Raw genomic sequence first — 21,651 nt, forward strand, 5'->3', positions numbered from 1 at the left:
TAAGTAAATTTGCTGAACCCATGACATAACCGAGAGCCGCTTTTTCCTGGGACATCATGTGCGACATCAGTGCCGTTAACTCCAGGTTGCGTCACATAAAGACAGCTGGACGTGTCGTGAATTTGCTCTGTATATACTAAACATGTAGAGCCTGTGTAGGACACAACCTGTACGTTGAATCCATGCAGGTGTAGCGTCAACGTCTGTGAGAGTGAGCGCACGTAAATGGCATTCAAAGCTCCTCATTTGAATAGAATGGGGTCGTAGGAATGTGTGCGGTGGGCTGTAATACACTTTACATGCAGCACTTTTCCCGGCGGTTCACATGTGGTCAAAACAGCGCTGCGACTACGAAGCAACGGTCCGTGACCGCCATGCCAGGACATGAGTGCTTTCCAAGTCAAATGAGCAGCAGCACCGGGTCAGCTGTTCTCCTTGCAACATGTGGGAACTGTTTGTTTTTGTAACACCAGGGCAGACGGCAGCATAATATGTAGGATAAAACTAGGAATACTAGTTATAATAAAAATAGTAAGAATAATAATAATAATTATTATTATTATTTCTTGCAATTATTTGCCTGTTTTCTATTTTAGGGGCTCTTGAAATGTATGGAGTTGCAATGTTTGCTGAGGTTCCACATTCCTATTCAGGACCACATGACATATGGGCCCGAGCCAGGTGAGGTGGGTTCAAAGCTGATCACTGTCCATTAGGGTTTGGAAAAAAAAAAAAGTACTTTAGAACGTGCCTGTCTTCCTCAACCATTCAGATGACTGAAGAGAGAAATAAGTGCTCATGTTTAGAGTTGATTCTCCCTAGTCTAATGCTAAAACGAACCTTTAAGTCTGGGGAGTTATTTTATTTGAAAGCACAATGCTCAATGGCCAGTCACTATGATGTAGTGCATTCAAATTAATCAAATAAATGATTCATGTTTTTTTAACTACATGAACAGTACATGCATGTATGTGGGTGTCTCATAAAGGAGATCTAGGAAATAAATTAAACTTGAAGATGTGTTGTTTAATTTGTTTAAAGTTGTCGGAAAAGCAGAAACCTTTGCTGCATTTGAAATCCTTAAAGCCTGATGTGCTAATCTGCATGATCCTTTAAGGTTTTAAAATAAGGGCCTCGTTCAACATAGCTGCCAAATATCTGGAACATGTCAGGAAGCACAGTGACACTGAACTACACTGCCACTGGACCCAAAAGTGACGGCAGCACATTGGTCCTTTCACACAGAATTAGTTACCTGCAATAGCCATTATATTTGTTTACAACTTAATTTGCTTAGCAATTATCTGTAAACCTTGGTCTTATTAATAACAGAAATACACACAAAGCCATAGGATTGAGTAATAATGTTATAGTTACTATTACAAAATATTTGATGAAATATATGTAAATCACTTATTATTATTATTATTATTATTATTATTAGTGGTGATGGTGGTGAGGGGATTTGGAAAAATAATCCATAAAATGAGTTCTGAGTTCTGTCATTTGTCTCCTTTTAATAAGATACATTCAATTTCATTGTGCAATATTTAGAAGTGTGCAGCTTCACTGATCATTAATGTAGCATGAATGGATTCTGGTGCTGTCAGAATGTGCATCACCGTCCTACACTGGCTCTACTTGCATTCATCTGTAGTAACTGCACAGCATTCTGCGTACCTTACAGTTTAATAAATAAATGTAACGACTTCTCCCCAAAACTCAGGAATATATTATAAGAGAAGTGAAATTTGGCATTCTTTAAATTTTTTTTTTTCTTTTTTATCAAAACGTGACATAAAAACAGAGCACAACATCTGGACTTTAGTCGATTATAACATCTTGAAACACTTAAATGCAAACTGGCTGTTTCTTTTACACAATGCTTATTCAGTTAGTACTATTTGACCCATTTAAAAAACAAAAAAACAAATTATTCACAGAAAGGATCACTGAAATTGAACTAGCAATGACACATCTGAGAAAGCTCCAGCGCTCTCGACCACAGTGACCTGTGCACCCAAAACTGCAACGTTGTCTAAAAAGGCGTTCGTCTCTGCAGTGTGGTCAGAGACGGCTGCCATCGGCACGATCTCTCTCTCTCCCTCTCGCTCACTAGTCATTCATAAATGCACCGACGAGCTGGCATTAGTCCATCCGCCGACAGTTTCTGGAAAGACGCACGCAGTGCGTCTCTCCGGGGGCCACTTGCTTGTGGGTCACAGAGCGGAGGCCGTGACAGGGTGCCCGAAGTCCCGGGCGGCTGCCATGCCCTTGATGGTCAGCGGGGCAGCAAAGTCACAGCTGTGGGGAGAGAGAACACTGCCACTGTGCGGGTGCCATGTGGGGCCGGTCACATAGGCCGACGTGGTGGCGCTGTACCCCATGTAAGGCGACACTTGGGTGGGTGGATGGTAGGGATGGATGCTGGGAGCTGTGACATAGCTGCTCACTGTGGGCAAGCCATTCGGCGTCTGTGGGGGCGAAAAGAGTCGGCGTGAGTTGCTAGCAAAACTGGCCAATACATAAATCAGTAAAACCCGAAGCAAAAGGTAGCGGGAGAGAACGCGTCCTGCTGCTACAGTGAAACGGGGGTATGAGAGACTGAAGGCTGCATTATGAAGTTGATCTGTGAAGATAACTGTCAGGAAGGGATGATGACAGCATACGAGGTGTCATAGAACAAAAAAAAAAACTGTACTGGGAAGAAAGAAAAAATGTCCGTGTTTGGCACAGAGATACTATGGGGATTTATCTAACTTCCTTAAGGAAAATATTCAGAGGCTGGGTGGTCCCTCACTACTGAAAACCTTTTGCACAGATAAATATTCTTTAGTCCTTTACCCATTGTAATAGTCAACCCCCCTCCCCCTGTGGGTTTTGCCTTTTCACCTGCCCATTGCTCTCAGTGACAGATGACTTTGACAGGACTTTTTTTAAAATACATAAAACATCTGGATTTATCTACAGATTTGCTGAACATGGATCTTTGATGGGTCCAACTTTATTCTATAAAAGTAAAAGTAACATTATCTAGTTACACAACCCAGATACGCACAATCTTTTATCTGCTACTTGGTAGCAGATAAAAGTGCTTTATATCTCCTGATATAAAGCACAAGAAACAGCAGAAAGATGGCGAGAGCGTTTCAATATTGCACCCCTACTCCCTCCAATACCAACTTTTTTTTTAAATTCTTGCTGAACTGGGAAATATATTTAGGCTGGGTCGTACGGGTAGGATTAAAACAAATATTCTTAGGGGCTATTAAATGTGCCATGTTCTGTATTTTTTTTAATATCTTTTTAAAACAACTTCCCGTCTCTGGTATTAACCACGGCTGTTAAGGTGGCGGGAAATAATTAGACAATAGGGGCCGACCGAGTTCAAAAGATAAGAACAAAAATTAACAGAAAACAATTTTTAATTTCACAATATTCACTAATTAAGTAATAGCACTTTTTTTTTCCGAATGCCAGTAACGTAATTGTAATACTGTATTTTTGTGTTCCACGTGATTCGACCGTAGTCTCCTCAAAAGGCCTAACAAGTTTTAACAAATTGCTATTGACCCGCTTATTGTTCTTATTAAAAATCAGATACTATTAGTGTTAACTCTTCTCTATGACTTCGTTGTAAAGGTAGATAAAGTGCACGCGTGAGACTTGATGAAAGAGTGACCTGAAGATGTAATCGTTCGACAAATCGAAAATGAACCGCGTTCGCCGGGTAATGTTGTTCCAATTCTTGTTCAAATAACCAATTTTATTTATGCGATAAGAAACATTAGAATTATCAACTGATTGTGTGTCACCTGGAACTACGAGTGCATAAATCATTTGAATCCTGTCATGAGAAAATTGAGGCCTAATACCCATTCAGTTTAATTTCGAAATTGTGCAACCTAAACAATTTATCTTATCAGTTACATTAATGAAACGTATGATTTCGTCGTTGCCAAAATGTTAATCTCTTTGACAGACATGACTAATTGAATTACAGTGCCATCGGTCTACAGCTAAATTCTTAAGTAATCTAGGCTGATTCATAAAATCTGATCATTCGTATCTCGAGTGACCCGACAGCACACGGAGCCAGTGATGCTTTTAACATTTCATAACATTGCTGTATACGCAGTGAACAAACACTGAACCTTGGAAACAGACTGTACATGGCTGTAATGCGCGAATAGGCAATGCTTATGCACTAGTAATAAAGATTTATTTCGTCGTATTCCACGAGACATAAACCTCTATGCCCTTTAATAAAACGATTAATCAATCGCCTAGTGAAATTCCAGCGAGGCGAAACGGATCATTCGATCGCCTCCACTTAGTACACACGTAATCCCGCCTCGGTTCTCGCCTTCTTTTTTCACGCATTCACACAAAGAAACGCGTTGTCGTGCATGCTTATGTGGGCACAGATTTGGCACTGATATGTCACTGCTGAACGCAGGTTGTTTTGGGTGTAGTGAATTTTCTTCAGGCCAAGCAAAAAAAAAAAAAAACATTTAAAAATGTTATTTTCAATCGTGTTCTGGGATTTGAAATAATAAAGTAATAAAGGAGGCGGTAATATGGTCTAATGTAGGAAGATTTTGTATCATATAGGAAGATTGAGGTTTTGGTTCTTTTAAAATGGATACTTTCGACAGAAAACGATCCTTAAATAACAGAAAGACGTTCAGACGACCCGACTGCCAAGAATATTTAAAGCATTATTATATTATATTATTATATTATCCCCGCGCATTAGTCCCGCAGGGGAAGCGCTACAGTGGCCTCCGTCGCACTGATCAAAGAAAAAGTTATATAACAAGGTTAGGCCTGTTTCAGTTTGTCACATCACATACTTATTTCAGTCAAGATACTCACTTTAAGCACTTTCAATTAGTTAGTTTCCAAAATTAATTTGTGATGTACTCATGAATTGAAACCTATTTTAAGATTGCAGCTTTTGCTCAGCATAAATGTAAGAGATCTTTCGTTATTTTTTGATAAAATAGATGTTTCCACTTTTATTGTAGTTTAAAATTTTCATATGACACGCTAATGCAATTTGTTAGGTGTGACACGCAGCTTTTAAAGGATTTGCTTCAAAGCTCTGTAACTTAGACAAATTCTTAGACAAATTGCATAGATGTAATTTTGGATATACACAATGTGAAGTTTATTTTTCTAAATAATGTGGTCTTTATAAAGCAGAAAAAGAGCAAAAATGATTAAATAATTTAAACGATTTTTAAAACGCATTAGCTATGACCAATTATCATATAATTGATATGTTGTTATTACGTTACATGCATATACCTAATACACATATGTGCATATATAGTTATGGTTTTTATGTATTATGAACTCATTAAATGTTTCGATCATTACAACCAAGCGACACATGCCCTCTATGAACATATGCATGTGTTATCTCGATTTAATTTTAAAAGTGCTGAAATGGGACAGCTTAGCCTTTGCAGATATGAAAAGACTTTGGTTATGTTAACTACCAAATGGATATAATTTAATCATGCTATTTATGAACCCACTGCTATACGTCAACGTATGCAACTGTTACCCGGGTTTCATTAAATAAAAAACACACCGACCCACATACATAACGCCTTTAAAATTCTGATGAATAATTAATTTATTACTACTACTACTACTACTACTACTACTACTACTACTACTGCTACTACTAAATAAGAATAATAATAATAATAATAATAATAATAATAATAATAATAATAATAATGATTTAATCATATTAATAATAGCTCGAAAATAAAAACGAAATTTCAACCTAAAGCCATTACATTCCGGTGACCCTAACATGGGGAAAGTCTCTATGGACACACACACACACACACACACACACACACACACACTCTGCATGTTGTTGTCAGTTATCATAAACATTTACTCTTGGCATTGTTGTGAATATTGACCGAATGAATAGTTGCTAAGAAAATCTAACTTGAATTGTCCTTTCCATGTAAGAGAGTGATTTACTATTTCTCTCTGACAGTATAGGAGATGATCTCTTTTACCTGTGAGTATTTTGCGTCAGCTTCTAAGTGAGGCTTATCCACGCCATTGACTAGTGGAGAGCTCGCTGACGAGAAATTACTCCTGCTAATAGCGCTCCATTCCTCTAGTCTGGCACTGGGAAAGGTCGGACTGTCACTAACTGGGGGGCAAAACAGAGACAGGGAAGATGGCAGTCAGTGAGGACAATTTTGGGTTTAGCACTGCTACAGCAGAATAGCTTATTCGAGATTGGCCTGCCAGTAACGATTTCGCATTCAGTAGGCCCCTGAAGTACGGCGTAAAACTCAAAACAATGTATAAGGCTGTTTTATAATCAGACACTTAAATATTTTTGGATAAACCGAATAAAATGACAGGCTTTTCTGAGACGCATTGCTGAAATACAGTTCTGGACCTACATTCAAAACACTGTGTGTGGCTCGCTGAGCAAACAGCATAATGGTACATATAACGATTCTTTCGTGTAACGACCACGTATTTACCAAACGTCTTCCTGTGAGATCAGATTAGATTAAGTAAATGTTACCCTTTTGTTCCTGGTGGATATTATATTATGCACGGTTCCTAAAGTTTGGAATTGGAAATGCAAGGCCAAAAGGGCTGTAACTTGGGAGGGTCATGGTATAATGAAGTTGTGTTTTTTGCGTCCTTGTGTACTCACGAAATCCAGTCTTTTTGTTTGTGCTAATGGGGAGCGGGACCTTGATAAGATGAAAGATATAGCGTACCTGTGCTTAAAAGGGCAGATGATCTAAAAGCACACCCCCACACCCCCAACTTAAATATGTGTTTTACAAATGTTCTACATAATCGCTTTCATAAAACGATGTTCCTGTATAGCCGTCGCGACAATAAAGCGTCTCACATCACACAGTGTACATTACACTTTATTCGAACTTTCAAAACCTGCCACAAACATCTGCAAATAATTTGGAACTGCATAAGTTGTTTGTAAGGTCTGCTTTTGCGAACACATTCCTCGCTAGAATTTCTAGTTCGATGCGTATGTCTACGTCGCCGCTGAAATGGGACAAAGTTAGATTTCTGAGAGTAACTAAGGCTAGGTTTAAATACGAACGGCCTAGATTTCGGCCCCCCTGAAGACATGTTTGTGCATTACTGTGTAACGATGCATACAGTGAATTTCAGAATTCCTGATTTTTACCATAGCCGAATTCAGGGGTTTGAATTTCTTTAAAATGTAGTAGGTGGATATTTGAAAAGGCTGGTCGATCATTTTCAAATATCGACACAATGCTCAGACATGTTTTACGTGTGGCATGTCGCTAGCAATAGCGTAGCTAAAAAGTTAAATATCTCTGGATTTTATTAAGTTCACTTAACCTCCATAAAAGATCTTTTTAGCAAATGAGTAACGTAATCCCAGAGAGATCTGACACGTATATGTTTTATTATGTAATATATGTCTGTCTGAAAGACCACAACTGTCGAACATCTCTAGTGGCAAGATCCTTCGCTACACACCTAGTTAATCAACATCCGCTCTTAAATTAATGCTACAAGTCCTCATCCGTCTGTTTCAATGATGCTACATGAATAACCTTACAGTGAACAGAAGTAGGCCACGACCTCCGTGTTAATCTATGAGAATAACACAGTGGCCCATTTCTTACTTTTACAGATGATTATACGTTTTCAGAAGATGTCTTTTCAACCCCCAATTATGGGATAAATAAAATATTTCAATATTTAATTTTAAACTGTGTTAATGTGTTCATAAGAACCCATGTGCTGTAGTCTATAGAGTTAATAATCTGCTATCCGCACACAGAATTATAGGACACCGAAAAACGCACAGATGAACACAAACACGCGTAAAAAACGGTCTCATAGGTCTCTCTCTCTCTCTCTCTCTCTCTCTCTCTCTCTCTCTCTCTCTCTCTCTCTCTCTCTCTCACACACACACACACACACACACACACACACACACACACACACACACACACACACACACACACACACAGACAGGCACGCACGCACGCATATGCATACATACACATGCGAACCCACATCATATTAACTGTGTTTCCATTACCAAAAACTAAGAGTGTGCTTACTTTGCTGCTCCGTTATTGATCGAATGCCCAAAATATCTGTGACAGAATGCGAAGAGGGCCATATTCTGTGCATAGCCATATGTCCAGGAAGCGTGGGCATGCCAGGGGGAGTTGGCACTTTAGTCCCCGCCGCTGCGATCGGAGTCGGATAAGAGTATAAGTGGTTATACGGCAGTGTGGGTTGTGGCTGAGGGTGAGAAGTCTGTTTGCTCGTCTCGTATTGGTTCTGCTGTGACAGATTTCCGATCTTGTTGCGGAGGATCCGGCTGATCGAACTCACTGATGGCAGATTAAATTTATCGCACACGCCGTCGGCAAGGAGCCGGTCCCTAATCTCCCAGGCGAAAATGCCCGGGTCCCGCTGTTTATAAGTCCGTATGTGCTTTACCACTGTGGGAGTTGTAACCCGTGGCTTGCTGCCACCGATTGCGCCGGGTAGAATGGAGCCAGTCTCGTTGTAGCGGGCCAGAATCTTGCTTACACAGCCGTGAGAGACCCGAAGCTGCCTGCTGATGTCGCAAGGCCTTATGCCCAACTGGGCTAACTCTACAATCCTGAGCCGGATAGCGTTGGGTAGCGGTCTTCCGTTTACAAAAACACCACCTAGCTGGTTCACCTCCCCGAAGGCTGGTTCTGTGACGAAGACGCACACAAAAAAAAGACAACAAAGGCGGGACTGGTTAAAACGTTAGTGAAACTGCGGTTATTAAACCGTCCCGTGCGTTCGATGCGAAAATCTTATTCTCAAATCTCGCTCCATGAGATAGCTTGTTCGAGAGAGGCCCAGAAATCCCAGATTATTCATGTCTTGTGTCAGTGCTGGAGTTGTTCCATCCTCAAGATTTTCGCATCATATCAAACTCATCTCTAAAGGATAATCGTACATAGCATTGTCTAATGTACTAATATAGCCTGTATACCGAGGCGCTGACTGAATATTCTGGAACATTATTCTTTTTAAAAAGTCGGTCGGTCATTATAAATGACAAAATTATATAACCGCCCGGTTCAAACATTCACGTAGTATACGAAAACACTGAAGTAGCGAAGTAGTAATGCTTAAGCACGAACGAGAAAATTGCCCTTTAATTTTACTACGGAGCTAAAAATTAAACGTGCGATCAAAGTATCCCGCTTAATGTAATAATCTTTGGTGGACTGGAGGTTCAATGGAGGTTCCGGCTTGATGAGTAAAAAACACACTCTTACCCATTGCGCGTAACACTCCGATGATAAAAGAAACTCCAGAGTGATGTCCTCTAAGCCGCTCTGAGGACGGTTTAAATAATTTCTATTGCCTTGCAGTCGAAGCGAGAGGAAATCAATCGTCTCTTGGGCAGATGCAATAGAGATTAGTTACAAGGGAGGTAATTTCTCCTTCTGTTTCCTGATGGAAGGGAGGACAGGCTTACATTTCATCCGCAGAAATCATGGGACTGCCTTTCAAACTTTTCTCTACAGCGAACCCTCAGCACCCAATCATATTCTGCCTTCATCCGGCGCCGTGTGTCTATTGGCTTAAAGAATTGACATGACAAGCGATCGCAGTGCTGAAGGCTTCCCCTTTTGCGTTTGATGTCATGGGCAGTATTTCCTCAACGTCGAATTTGCTTTAGACAAAGCATAACGTGGTACGTTTTCGTAACGCTGGTTCCTAAGAACGCATTAAAGTTTAATTATTTAGTCAGTTTGAGAAATACATTTTAATAAAGATACATTTTGACTCGCCAATTAGGTTAAAGCACGATAAATATAGGCCTTAACTTGTATCGGTAGGCATAACTGTGTAGTATATAATATTATGGCTTGTAAACCCATGCTATTTGTCTCCATCGAACTTAATCGAAAGAAGGCGTATTAAACAAACAAGAGAAAACTGCTAATAAATCAAGCTATCTGTGTTTAAAGTTTAAGAAAACTTTTAAGATATGACGGTTTATTTTAGACAGTCGGCGCATTTGTATTGATCACCTTGCTGGCTGTTCTTATGTAAAGTAAATATTTCTGCAGGTAGATTTTCATAACAGCACCCATATGCCTGAAACTTGCGGAAAAAGGGGGTTGAATGTTTGATAGATTTTTCTTGTGCCATGTCTACTTGGTTTTCATTGGATAACGTCCGAATACATACACATATAAGGTTAATCTTTGAACTCTTAAGAGCGCGATGATGCTCATTTGTAAGGATATGCCTTACCTGCCACAGGCCTGTTGAACCTTGGTGGTAACGCCGTTCGTTATCTAAAGCGATACATTCAGCTCACATTTAGACATTAAAAGCAAGCCATCCCAATCGATTCTATTACCAGTCTCCGCGTTTCTGCTTTTCCGAGACCCTAGTATCAGGTGTAGGGGGGTATTGTTCTGCTGCACTTAGGTCTGTTTGAAGAGGCTGACAGTCTATTCACTGGGTGCCTAAGATACTCGCGAGCCGTGTCTATCACTGTTTCCTGTTTACCCCTGGGAACATGCACGCGGCATCTTTATCTTTCTTCTTGCTACATGGATCACTTTACTCTCCAGTCGTCTCTGACCTCAATCACAATCTAAGTTTATTTGTGTCTTTTTGCGGTCCCAGTTAAACTCGTTTACTATCTTATTTTTATTTTTGTAGTTTTCATTTTGTTAGTTTTTCCAGGTTTATTTTTGTACAAACCATGCATACTCAAATGAGCATACTGAGTTTTTCTGTCAGTACTTAAGCGTTTCTCGGTGTAACAGGGAGCCTTTCACTATAAGCTGTTTTTAAAGCTTTAATATATAGCTAATAGTAACTGACTTTTTAATAACTCAAAATATTTGCGGAATCTCCATTAGACATTGATTTACGAAAACCGCTGCGGGAACTTAACAATGCTAACCTGGCGCGCTTGCCTTTGGCCTTCTCTTTCTTGGTCTTGACAGTAGCCAGGACACTGAAAGAGGATTATTAGAAACTAACTGCACACTGATTTTAAGGTGAGAGATATTTGGAGGACCATGGCACAGCGAAAAAAAAATCGGCTAGGAGTGCCAAAGGCCTTAGAATTAATTTGCACGAGTAGTTCATTGACCACTGAAGCGCAAAGAAACGCGCGCAGCTTCCCTTAATGGCCGTAGAAGAGAAGCTAAAGGCTACAGCCAATTGTTTCCTTCTTTGTAGGCTTTTCAGGAACCCTAACAATGCGCGATGCTTCTTTTTTGTAGTGCACGGTTACTCGAAAATCAAGTATACTGTTGTATTTATCGATGATAATCATAATAATATGAATATGAATAATATAAATAATAAATGCAGTGTAGGCTTATAGCCTAATATGTAAAACATATAAATGAACTATTTGCAGACAGACTTACAGACAGACATCATATGAACTATTTACAGACTGACACATAAGTTGCATCAAATGACTAAACGTAGCCTACGTAATACTTATAGGTCACGTGAAACAAAGCAGGACGCTTAAGTACTGGCAGTTTGCGTATACTCGCGTTAGAATGTGAGGGTCTATGTTTTTTTCACCCAATGAAACGACGGTCGCAACACAAGCTGGTGCACATAGAACTTTTACTTACTGAAGTTACTGAAGAAACATTCATATTCAGTCGGTCTACAATGTTTTTAAATCAGATTTCAAAACGTACAGTGTGTAGCAATGTATACTTCGTACGTTTGAAACCAAGTACACGGAGAGGTATGATGTGCAGATGTATTGGGCGAGAGGTTAAATAATCATGCTTTATTTACATGTTTCATAATTGAAGATCATTGCAGTGTGCAAAGTCTTAAGTTACTAGACTAACGAGTCATCGATTTTCTGATTTATATTCAAATTGTTACCAGAAGAACTAGTTATAGCAATTTAGTTATAGTATTCTAACCTGATTTCCTCTCCCTAATATCTAATTCCATTAACATATTTACTGATGTTACTTTCGTTTGCTTATTCAGCACAATTTACAGCCGGTTAATCAAAAACGATTTTAACTGATACAGTATAATAGTGCACAGTCTGCACACATTTAGTTTAACAGATATAAAGTTAAACCTAATCTAATTCATTATTGTACTTGAGTTATAAAGACCAATGCTCTTCAGTAATTCAAAACAGTAGTTGTCTTTCAGTAGCCAATAGCATGTGGCAGTGTCTTTTTTTTCCAGACCACCGCAAGTCAGTGCGTCACATCATTCTTAACCGATGTAATTGATTATCTCGGTTAAGAACCGTAAACGATACCTTCACGTACGGCTCACTTTAAATATTTTCGTTTCTCTCTGGTGAATACCATCAAACCACACTGACAGCCTTCATTTTACGCTAGTGATTCGGTACAACAATTAGAGCCCTTTCATGACTTATGCCAAATGACATTTTCTCTGCGTATAGGACAGAAAGTGTTTATGGAGAAAGCCGTCACTGTTAACTCTTCGTAGTCTTGAGTCGTGTGGACAGAGTATTGAGAAATCATTTTATCCCAAAAGATTCAATTTAAATAGGCCTAAATGTTAATTCATTAATAATTTAATGTATTTTTTTTTTTAATAAATGAAAGCATGCCAGCACCATATCTTTGAACCTTAAAAAGCTTATACCTCGAGGTACCGGTGTGTTTTGCTGATAACGCGTTCAAGTCACGCATGCCTTCATGACTAGGATATGCATCCTTTAACAGCTAGTGTCATATGAATTTATTCTGATTAATTACTGTGCGCCCCTCTGTCTTTTATAATGAATTTTCTTCATACACCGATACTAATGGCTTTGTACATTTAAAGGTATTTCGTATTTCTTTAAGGAAGATTCAAATAATATGTGAAAAGGAGAAAATAGTTGTCTGTCTCTATAAAGCTGATGTCAGTCATAGAGAAGGCAGCAGGCACACCTAGGTCATGACGTTGTTTTCGAAAGTTCATTTGCCATATGTTACATGAATTAAAGATTCAGCAGAACTCTTGTTCGTCATAGGTCAATAGGTCATCAGTCAATGTAGGAGATGTAGGAAACCTGCTGGGATCAAAAATATAAACTTAGCTTTCGTTTGTGCGCCATGTTGTTGTGTAGATGTGATGTTTGTGCTAAGGCAGCTAAGAATAAACAATTCTGCAGCTCAATTCCAGATGCCAAATCAAAGACGTCGAATTAAGAATTCCAGCAGAAGTGTCAAATTCCTATAAGAGCCATACAATAGAAATTTGCTCTTAGTTTGTATTTCTAAGCATCATATTTAACTCCCCCATGTTTGGAGGAGTGTGATAGATAAATTGGCTCGTGTTTGGTTCAGATTTTGTTTATTTACGTATTCATCATTTAATGAAAACTCCAATCACCACGCTTTTTTTTTAAAGCGACTTAAACTATGCTACCAACGTTGCCTCTTACATTAACTATATAACCCATTTTCTGAGCGACATACATTGATGAATGTGCAGTATAAAAATATAACAGGCAAACCTTAATGTTACTAAATATATTACTAGCACATTATTATATATTATATTATCATTGTAGTATATACTATTACGATTACCAAGGGGAACAAATAATGGGATGTATTTATTCTCAGAAATTACATTTGATGAAGCATTTGAATCATAATTTTCAATCTATAGCAGTTTCTCGGCTAACATCATATTATCTTAGTAATTATCTTGTTACTTTCTCAGTAAATTGCCTTTTTTTAAGCTGTTATTGTGTGTGTATGCACACCTGTCCAGGATCTACAAATCTATATTAAATGTCGTGTTGGACCACAGGTCGTCTACAGGACAAAGAAAGTTATCCCGAATTTTTTTCTAGCCTCCAAGGCCAAACGTGAACGTGGGAAACTACAGATGTAGTAACTTGTTTGAGTGGCTCCTGCGACCTATGTTTTATTTATAACGACAGTTATTAAAATCTACAGCATCTCAGTGATGGTGTGATGTGATGGTGAAGCCAAGTCTCACCCCAGAGCAGCGGGACCTCACGTGAGAGTGCGAAAGGAACATAAAAATGTTACCGCAAGAATTATTCATGCAGTCCTGTCTAAAGGGATAAAACTCCAGTCGTGGCTTCTGTCGTTTAATAGTTGTGCAACATGAAGTAGCCTGTATTTATAGCCCAAGTATAGACTAAATGTTGTATACGTAAATCTTATGTAGAAGTCAAATCAAAGCTGTAATCAAATGTTTACCAATCTCGAACCAAACAATCGTAAAAATCTAAAATAATATGATAATTATTAATGAGCGATATCTGTTTCCCATTACATATATTACATTTTCGCAATTCGAACAGTAAAGAGCACACCGCTTTTGGTTTGTATCGATATTAACAAGTCGGCTAAAAAACAACGATAATAACTTCTTATAAATTCCCTTAATCTAACCATTAACGACTTCTTGTTTTAATAAACTGTATTTATACATATATGGTTGTTTTCTATTATAATGTTTTAAAAACGTAAACTGCTGTGAAATTTTATTTGCCTGATAATCATTATTTGATTGTTTGGCATAGAATAATCAAGGTCTAAAAATTCATAGCATTCATTAAATTCATTAATTCGTTATTACAAGCAATGCTGTGATATATATCAGTCTTCTTAACAAAGTAATTCGAACGTCAGAAACACATTATACTGCAGAATATAGTATTTTCAAGATAATAATTGCTTATAATAACTGGCCGTGTTCCCTGTTTTATTTTGACTAACCTGTCTGTTTATTAGTTCTACATTTGGATAAGCTTGTGAAGGTTAGACTTGAAACTCAAAAAGCGTGCGTTTGGATACATGTATGGAGTACCCTGAAATGTCGTAAATTCAACCCTAAGTGTGACCTGGTAATTGCCTTATTTTCAGATTCGTTTCTTAATTTAGTAGTGTTCATAATCAGATACCAGCAAAGGGAAGAGAAATGCGGGCCAAAGACTCCACGGAAAGTCTGAAGGAGTGAAGATACCGGCTTTTTTATAGGAATACACTGGCTGCATTTGTCCCACTTTAAAAGTAGCCGAATAAATACATTCAAACCTTCTGACGTTCGTATAGGCTATAAATCCAGTGAACACCGATGATTCATGGTACATATCGAATAACATCATTTTACAAGGTATTGTTTATTTGTGGTATTTGTTTTGTCTACCAAGTGTTTAGTTAGTCAATTTGACTCGACTCTGATGGCTATAACATTGAAAAAGTATAAATAAAAGACTGCAAGCTTTTTGAATTGACGTCATTAAACGGCTTTGCAAGTTAACGCCTTTGATAAGGTGACTGCTCCTGTAACCGTAGACAACGACAGCAGATTGGCGACGCGTGTAGGGGTGCATTCGTGGCCAGTTCAGGATTTCACGTTATAAGGACAAAGCCAACAATATTTATACTTTCAAGTCTCGATCATACTGGCAGTTCTTAGTTGCACCACATTTGTCTTAAAGATAACTATGATGTATTTTTTTCCCCAATCAAAGACGCTAAGATAGCTGTTTTTAAATGTTTTTTTTGTTTGTGTATTAAGATAGATATTAAAAATGATATCGTATGTAGACATATTTCATACTTTAAACTAAATTCTCTACTTTAAGTATTATTTGCATTGCAAGTTCTCACTGTGTTTTAAAAAGAACATCTTAATATTTGTTTCAAACAAAAACATTTCACAGTAACTCCCAGATCTTCAAAACAGGGAAGACTTTGTTGCCAAGGTTATTGTAGAGGCGCACTACCATCTGATCCTGGCTTCCGGTTAATACTAAAACGGTAAAGCCTGCTTAAGTATTTTATGGAGAAGCAGTGCCACCTGTCGCTCCTTATATGTCACTGCACTGTCTTCCTTAGGTAAGGAAATACTCGAATAGATAATAAAAATTTAATCGACTACCCAGTATTCTCCCCCCACTGCTAACCTAACCCACTATTGAAATATTGCTGAAATAATAACAAACAGCCTTTATGTGTCAAATTGGGCCTTCGTGTTGCCTAGGTTGCACACCATGATGTTCATAGCTGCACTTTAGACTATGTGAACAATTTCTGCATTTTTTCAGCATTGTTAGCAAGGAAGAGCGAAGGATTTCCACCTCTAAGTGGACCGAAGGAATGCACCTGTGAATAGACCTTTGTTGGTTGATCTGTTAGCTAAATCTTAGAAGCTTGTATTAGCACGTTACAGTCATATGAGTTTAGTGAGTTTTTTTGCATTTCAGTCGTACAGGTAAATTAATTGGGTAGATTTACTGAATAAATGGAACTCAAATTACAGTCTTTATCTGCATTTAACTCAAATTACGGTCTCTCTCTCTCTGTCTCTCTCTGTGTCTCTCTCTCTCTCTCTCTCTCTCTCTCTCTCTCTCTCTCTCTCTCTCTCTCTCTATATATATATATATATATATATATATATATATATATATATATATATATATATATATATATATATATATATATATATATATATATATATAAAATTTTATTTTATTTATTTATTTTTTTTACTGTGGAAGCTCACAATGTCCAACAGAGGGCGGTGTTGTATCATGGATCGCTAGTCATAATTGGTTGCGTTTGAGTATATCACACATATCAAACCCACTGATCTTTAAACGGTTACTTCTAGATATATGAGATTAAGTGGCTTTAGAATTGCACCCGAAAACGCATCAATTTTCAGGTTGTAGTCACACTTCAGTTCAGACCTACTGATTCATGTAACGGTGTGTTTAAACATGCAAACAACAATTAGACATACAAACATACAAACAACATTCAAAAGTATCAGTCTGCTGTCTTATTATTCGTATAATACCTTTACTTATTCATAATCATATTTACATTCATATTCATATTTACATATTCATTTAGTGATTCACACGGTTGGGCACAAGAAATCACTTGCACTATTTGGCAACACATGCGGCATAAGAAATTCACATTTTAAAATGAAAATTTTAAACGTCTTTTAAAGAAATGACATAATGATTAGAATTCATAGGGCGTTTTAGATTTAAAGAGGTCATTTTAAGTTGTGGCTAATTTACTAATTTAATTTATTTGCATCATTCCATTGTATTATATTGTCCTTACACACACAAACGTGTATACATTATTAATAATAACATACATTATTATTATTATTATTATTATTATTATTTCTTTGTATCAGCTTCGAGTAGAGAACAGAGGAGTAAATTTCAAATTAGGAGGATTTTAGTATGCAGGATAGGTGAAGGGTAACATGTATGACGAAAGCGCCCTGAAATTGCATTCAGATTAAATGTTCTGGAATGGATGGAGATATTTGTACTAGAAAATCTATTAATTTAATGTCGAGAATACGGTTACTGTTGGCTTAAGTTGAAAGAAGTTTAAAAAATATTTGTTCTGAGCCATGACGAATATCTGTAATTCTGAGTATGTTTATTAATTCTGGCTGTTCGTTGTTTATTGCACTACAGTTTAATTCAGGATAATACATTTTTGTCGGATTAAATCTCTTGAAGGTGTCTTTTCATGATATTCTGCTTAATCGGTCTTGTAGTTTTCGGCCTTATTTGACTCTGAATACGCTAATAACTAAGGCAAATATTTGTTGCTGAAGAGCTCTTGGGAATTTGAGAGTGTACGCTCTCTGTGAAGTCTAGACTCATTATATCTGTGAGTGTGTAATAGATTAAGGAGATATGAGAGATTGTTAGAAGCATTTATTTTGTCCCTAAGAGTTTGCACTTTTGCAGAGATCTTGAAAAACTATTTTGGTACGTGTTACAAAACAAGGCCTCTGTAAACCACAATTAAATGAGGTAAAATATATTTACAATATGAACTCTATTAGGTGGACTACTGTGTATCAGATGTAAGTATTACGGAAAACTAAAAGGCAATTCTCGTGTTTCATTTTTCCGTTTGTTGTAATTTCATTAGATTTCACGTTTTGTTATCTAAAACGTAAAACCTTTTAAATGAAGTGACGCTTATAATGAGGGCATGATTTTTAAAAAATGTCTCTTATTTTACCTTCTTACCTTCTGTAGGGTTGTGAATTTGACGTGTCAGAGAACACGTTGAGCCTTTTGATGGCAGTTCTAAACACATAACTAATAATTCGGTATAGAGTTGGGCGCGAGTAGACACGGAGCAGTAGATAGGGACCCCGATCCCATTCAGCTCTATTCAAAACCATGACAACAAGAAACAACCACGGATTTATCCCAGAAAGTTAAAGGACATTGTGCCGGGGCGTCAATCAAGCATTATTTCAAGACTGAACAAATGCAAAATCTTGACTGGAACAAATGCTTCCAACGGGACTCGGACGCGGGGCTACATTTCCTTCTTTTGTTCCTGGTCGCTGGTTGGCATGTATTTGTGTTCCTTTTCTCGTACGACCACCCAGGACGACTAGAAGAGAAGGGATACCCACTCTGACTGAGAGAGTACACGCCGTCAGCCAGGCGCACTCTTAGGAGATGCTGTATGAGGCATCGCACGGGAAACCCTACAACCTGCCCCGTGCATGTTGCTGGTGAAGTGCGGGACGCGAGACATCATCGGCCCCCCGCTTTAGGCTTTGAGCACCCTCAACTCAATCCAGAAATAAAGCAAACTGCGCTATTTACTCAGCTCCTTTTGCTCAGCCTCTTTCCAAACAGAAGTCTCGCGAATCATATTGCACTTTTCAGTTTCATTTAAATTAAACTGGAAATCGATGCATACAGATTTGAACCGTGTCGCGATGACAAATATAAGAATAATAGATGTTTTAGAAATAAAATGATTTTTTTTGTTTAAAGATATATTAGAGTTTAAGTATGTTATATCGTCTTTAAATATTAAAATCTATTTGTACAGTGAATTTTGACAGATGACAAGGATTTAAGCAAAACTGTGAAAAAAAACTGTTATCAAATTACTAAGATTATTAAATCGAATTTTACTTTGTGTGCATCTTCAAAGAAATCCTTAAAATCGCTTCATCGCAATGCCTTAGTTGAGTCTAAATTTAAGAATTCAGAAATCAATTTCAGAATCCGAAAGTCATTCACACTCATTCACAGTAAGATGTACACTTATCATTCTCAATGCGTGGCAATATACCAATAAACGAAGACGAAAAAGAAAACATTGTAAACACTAATTGATCACTTTGTATGCAAATATCCGATATGTTATTTGGGCGGGCGAGGAGGGGGGTCTCTTGTTGTCACTTGCCACCCAAGACGTGATTCAGCCTCAACAATTACCATTATCTGTTTCCCACTTCCACGAATTCGGACGAATCAGTAATGATGAAGAGTGTTTCTTCAGTCATTGTGGAAATAACGGGCTATTCTTCGTTGAGTTCACACCTACCGTCACTGGGACCTAAGCACTCGAGGCATTCAGGTACTTAATACTCACAGGGAAGAGGCCTCAAAGGCCGTCACTGTTTAGCTGTGCTAAGTGCTGTTTATATAAACACCACCACACCAGTGTACACACAGTCACTTAGGCTCGTGTTCCGGAATCAGACGAATCGTCATTCCTCAGATCGTCCTTGGATAGGTTATTCCAGACTAAGGACCGGCAGTGGAACTGGATCTAATTCAACATAATGGCTTTTCCTTCCAAGTTCAGCTTCACCGTGAGAAGTATTCTGGATTTACCGGAGAATGACACCGAGCGCGCGGCGCATCTTTCTCCGGTTCGCTCACTCTCTGGCTCTCCATTCTTCTCCTGGATCGACAGCTACAGAGGTCACTGCATGTGTAAGTTATCAAACATCACTGGCCTACTTACGGAAGCTGTGTATAGAGTAACGAAAAAAATGATTTGTTTTATCTTGTAGTTTAGTATGCACAATTATGATAGTTGATAATATCAATGAAAACTAGTTCTACATCCAGTTTGACACCGAGTAAGATATATTGATAATCTGGAGTCATTTTCAGGAAGAAAAAAAAAACATACATGACAACCGTTTTATATTTTAGCTTCGGATGAGAGCAATCCGGAGACGTCGCCTGACTCCACCAAGTCAAACGAGGCGCCCATGGAAGATGACCAAGGCAAGAAGAAGAAACGCCGCGTGCTGTTTTCCAAGGCCCAGACGTACGAACTCGAGAGGCGCTTCCGTCAGCAGCGCTACCTGTCAGCTCCAGAACGTGAGCAGCTCGCGCGCGTTCTCAGCCTAACGCCCACGCAGGTGAAAATCTGGTTCCAGAATCACAGGTACAAGATGAAAAGGGCGCGGCTCGAGTGTGTCCACGACCTCGGTCAACCTTCGGTGATGCGCAGGATCATGGTGCCGATCCTAGTCCGGGATGACAAAGCATATCAGACCTTTACCGCCGATGTCGAGAAGGCTGTCTGCACGGTCCCACCAGCTCATGCGATCCAAGCGTGCCAGTCTTTTCAACGCTTACCCTCTTTCGCGCTTCTCAACCACTACCAGCACTTTACGAACGCAGCCGCCCCAAGACACAACTTTATTTGGTGAGGACCTGCGATACGAACTTGCAAGATTACGCACGGATCGAAGAGGCAACAAATGCTTTACAAAGCATGCTGTGGACTATATTGCATATATATTGTATACAGTAACTAAGTAAATGCAATTTGCACATATTTTATATTTACATATAGTTGTGTTTTCTGATCTGATGTGTTTGTTGAACTGATTGCGGTGGTTGTGGCACTGATACAGCGTTACAGATTTGGGGATGTGACTAACTCTTGAACCATTGCTTTGTTTTAATTCAAATGTTTATATATTAGTCAAGAAAAAGAGATTTATGTTTTATAGACAAAATGGAATGTTGCATAAAGAAAACAACGGGGCTTTTTACCCGAGACAAATGACATCAATGTGTAGTTAGAAATTCTAAAAGTTGATGTCCCTTTATTTAGGTTTTTTTTTTTTGTACAAAAATAATAAACTTTTGCTCTTTTATTTGTCGCCGTTATGTGCAGTTATTTAGCTATTATATACTAAAGACTGAACTGAAATTGAAAATATTTTTATACTTATCAGAAAATGGCACCAAATTGGAGAAATTTAGCTATAGGCCTATAAAACCATATAATAAAACATGTTTTCCGCCGTAGCCTATACATTTTTGCTAATCCGTGTCATTGTTATTCAAGATATTTATATAATAGATTTCACACAGTACTTATGAGCATAACTGTTAGCGCACAGCAAGACGTGAGAGCCTTTTCAAATGTTAAGACATTCACGTACATCCAAAAGAGAAGAGTAAATAACGGACTTAAGGACTTAAGGGTTACGGACCTCACAGCATAGAGTGAACACGAGGGATATTTTGGAATGTACTGGCTTGAAGCAGTTTAGTGTGCTGTGTTTTATTTCATCCCCAGTACGTGTAAGCAGGCGCCGTTTTATACGTGTCAAAGGTTTCCGACAGTGATGTGGTACATTGCGCCAGCGCCTATGTCTCTCACTCCGAGTTTTGACCGTGACCCGAAAAGGGGACGCGTCAGTGATGCATCACCAAAGTGCCTTTTCACACGCGTCCACGGTCCTCGAGCGCTCCCAGATGAATACTGTATTTAGCGGTCACCTGGG

At 38.4% G+C, this 21,651-nt stretch overlaps 2 protein-coding genes across 2 annotated transcripts; one reads left to right on the forward strand and one right to left on the reverse strand.

The window, feature by feature from the left end:
* Positions 1-1,477: 1,477 nt before the first annotated feature.
* pax9 (paired box 9) lies at positions 1,478-9,552 on the reverse strand. The gene is made up of 4 exons (XM_027004845.3): positions 9,339-9,552; positions 8,130-8,762; positions 6,051-6,190; positions 1,478-2,474 (listed from the first exon to the last, which is right to left on the reverse strand). The coding sequence occupies exons 1-4, from the start codon at positions 9,340-9,342 to the stop codon at positions 2,220-2,222; spliced, it is 1,032 nt and encodes a 343-aa protein (XP_026860646.1). The 5' UTR covers positions 9,343-9,552; the 3' UTR covers positions 1,478-2,219.
* A 9,407-nt stretch (positions 9,553-18,959) lies between these two features.
* On the forward strand, positions 18,960-20,881 carry nkx2.9 (NK2 transcription factor related, locus 9 (Drosophila)). Its single transcript, XM_027004871.3, has 2 exons — positions 18,960-19,831; positions 20,057-20,881. The coding sequence occupies exons 1-2, from the start codon at positions 19,678-19,680 to the stop codon at positions 20,560-20,562; spliced, it is 660 nt and encodes a 219-aa protein (XP_026860672.2). The 5' UTR covers positions 18,960-19,677; the 3' UTR covers positions 20,563-20,881.
* Positions 20,882-21,651: the final 770 nt, after the last annotated feature.

Source organism: Electrophorus electricus, chromosome 10 (genome assembly GCF_041902795.1).
Source record: "Electrophorus electricus isolate QZ-2024a chromosome 10, ASM4190279v1, whole genome shotgun sequence".
NCBI classification, from domain to species: Eukaryota; Metazoa; Chordata; class Actinopteri; order Gymnotiformes; family Gymnotidae; genus Electrophorus; species Electrophorus electricus.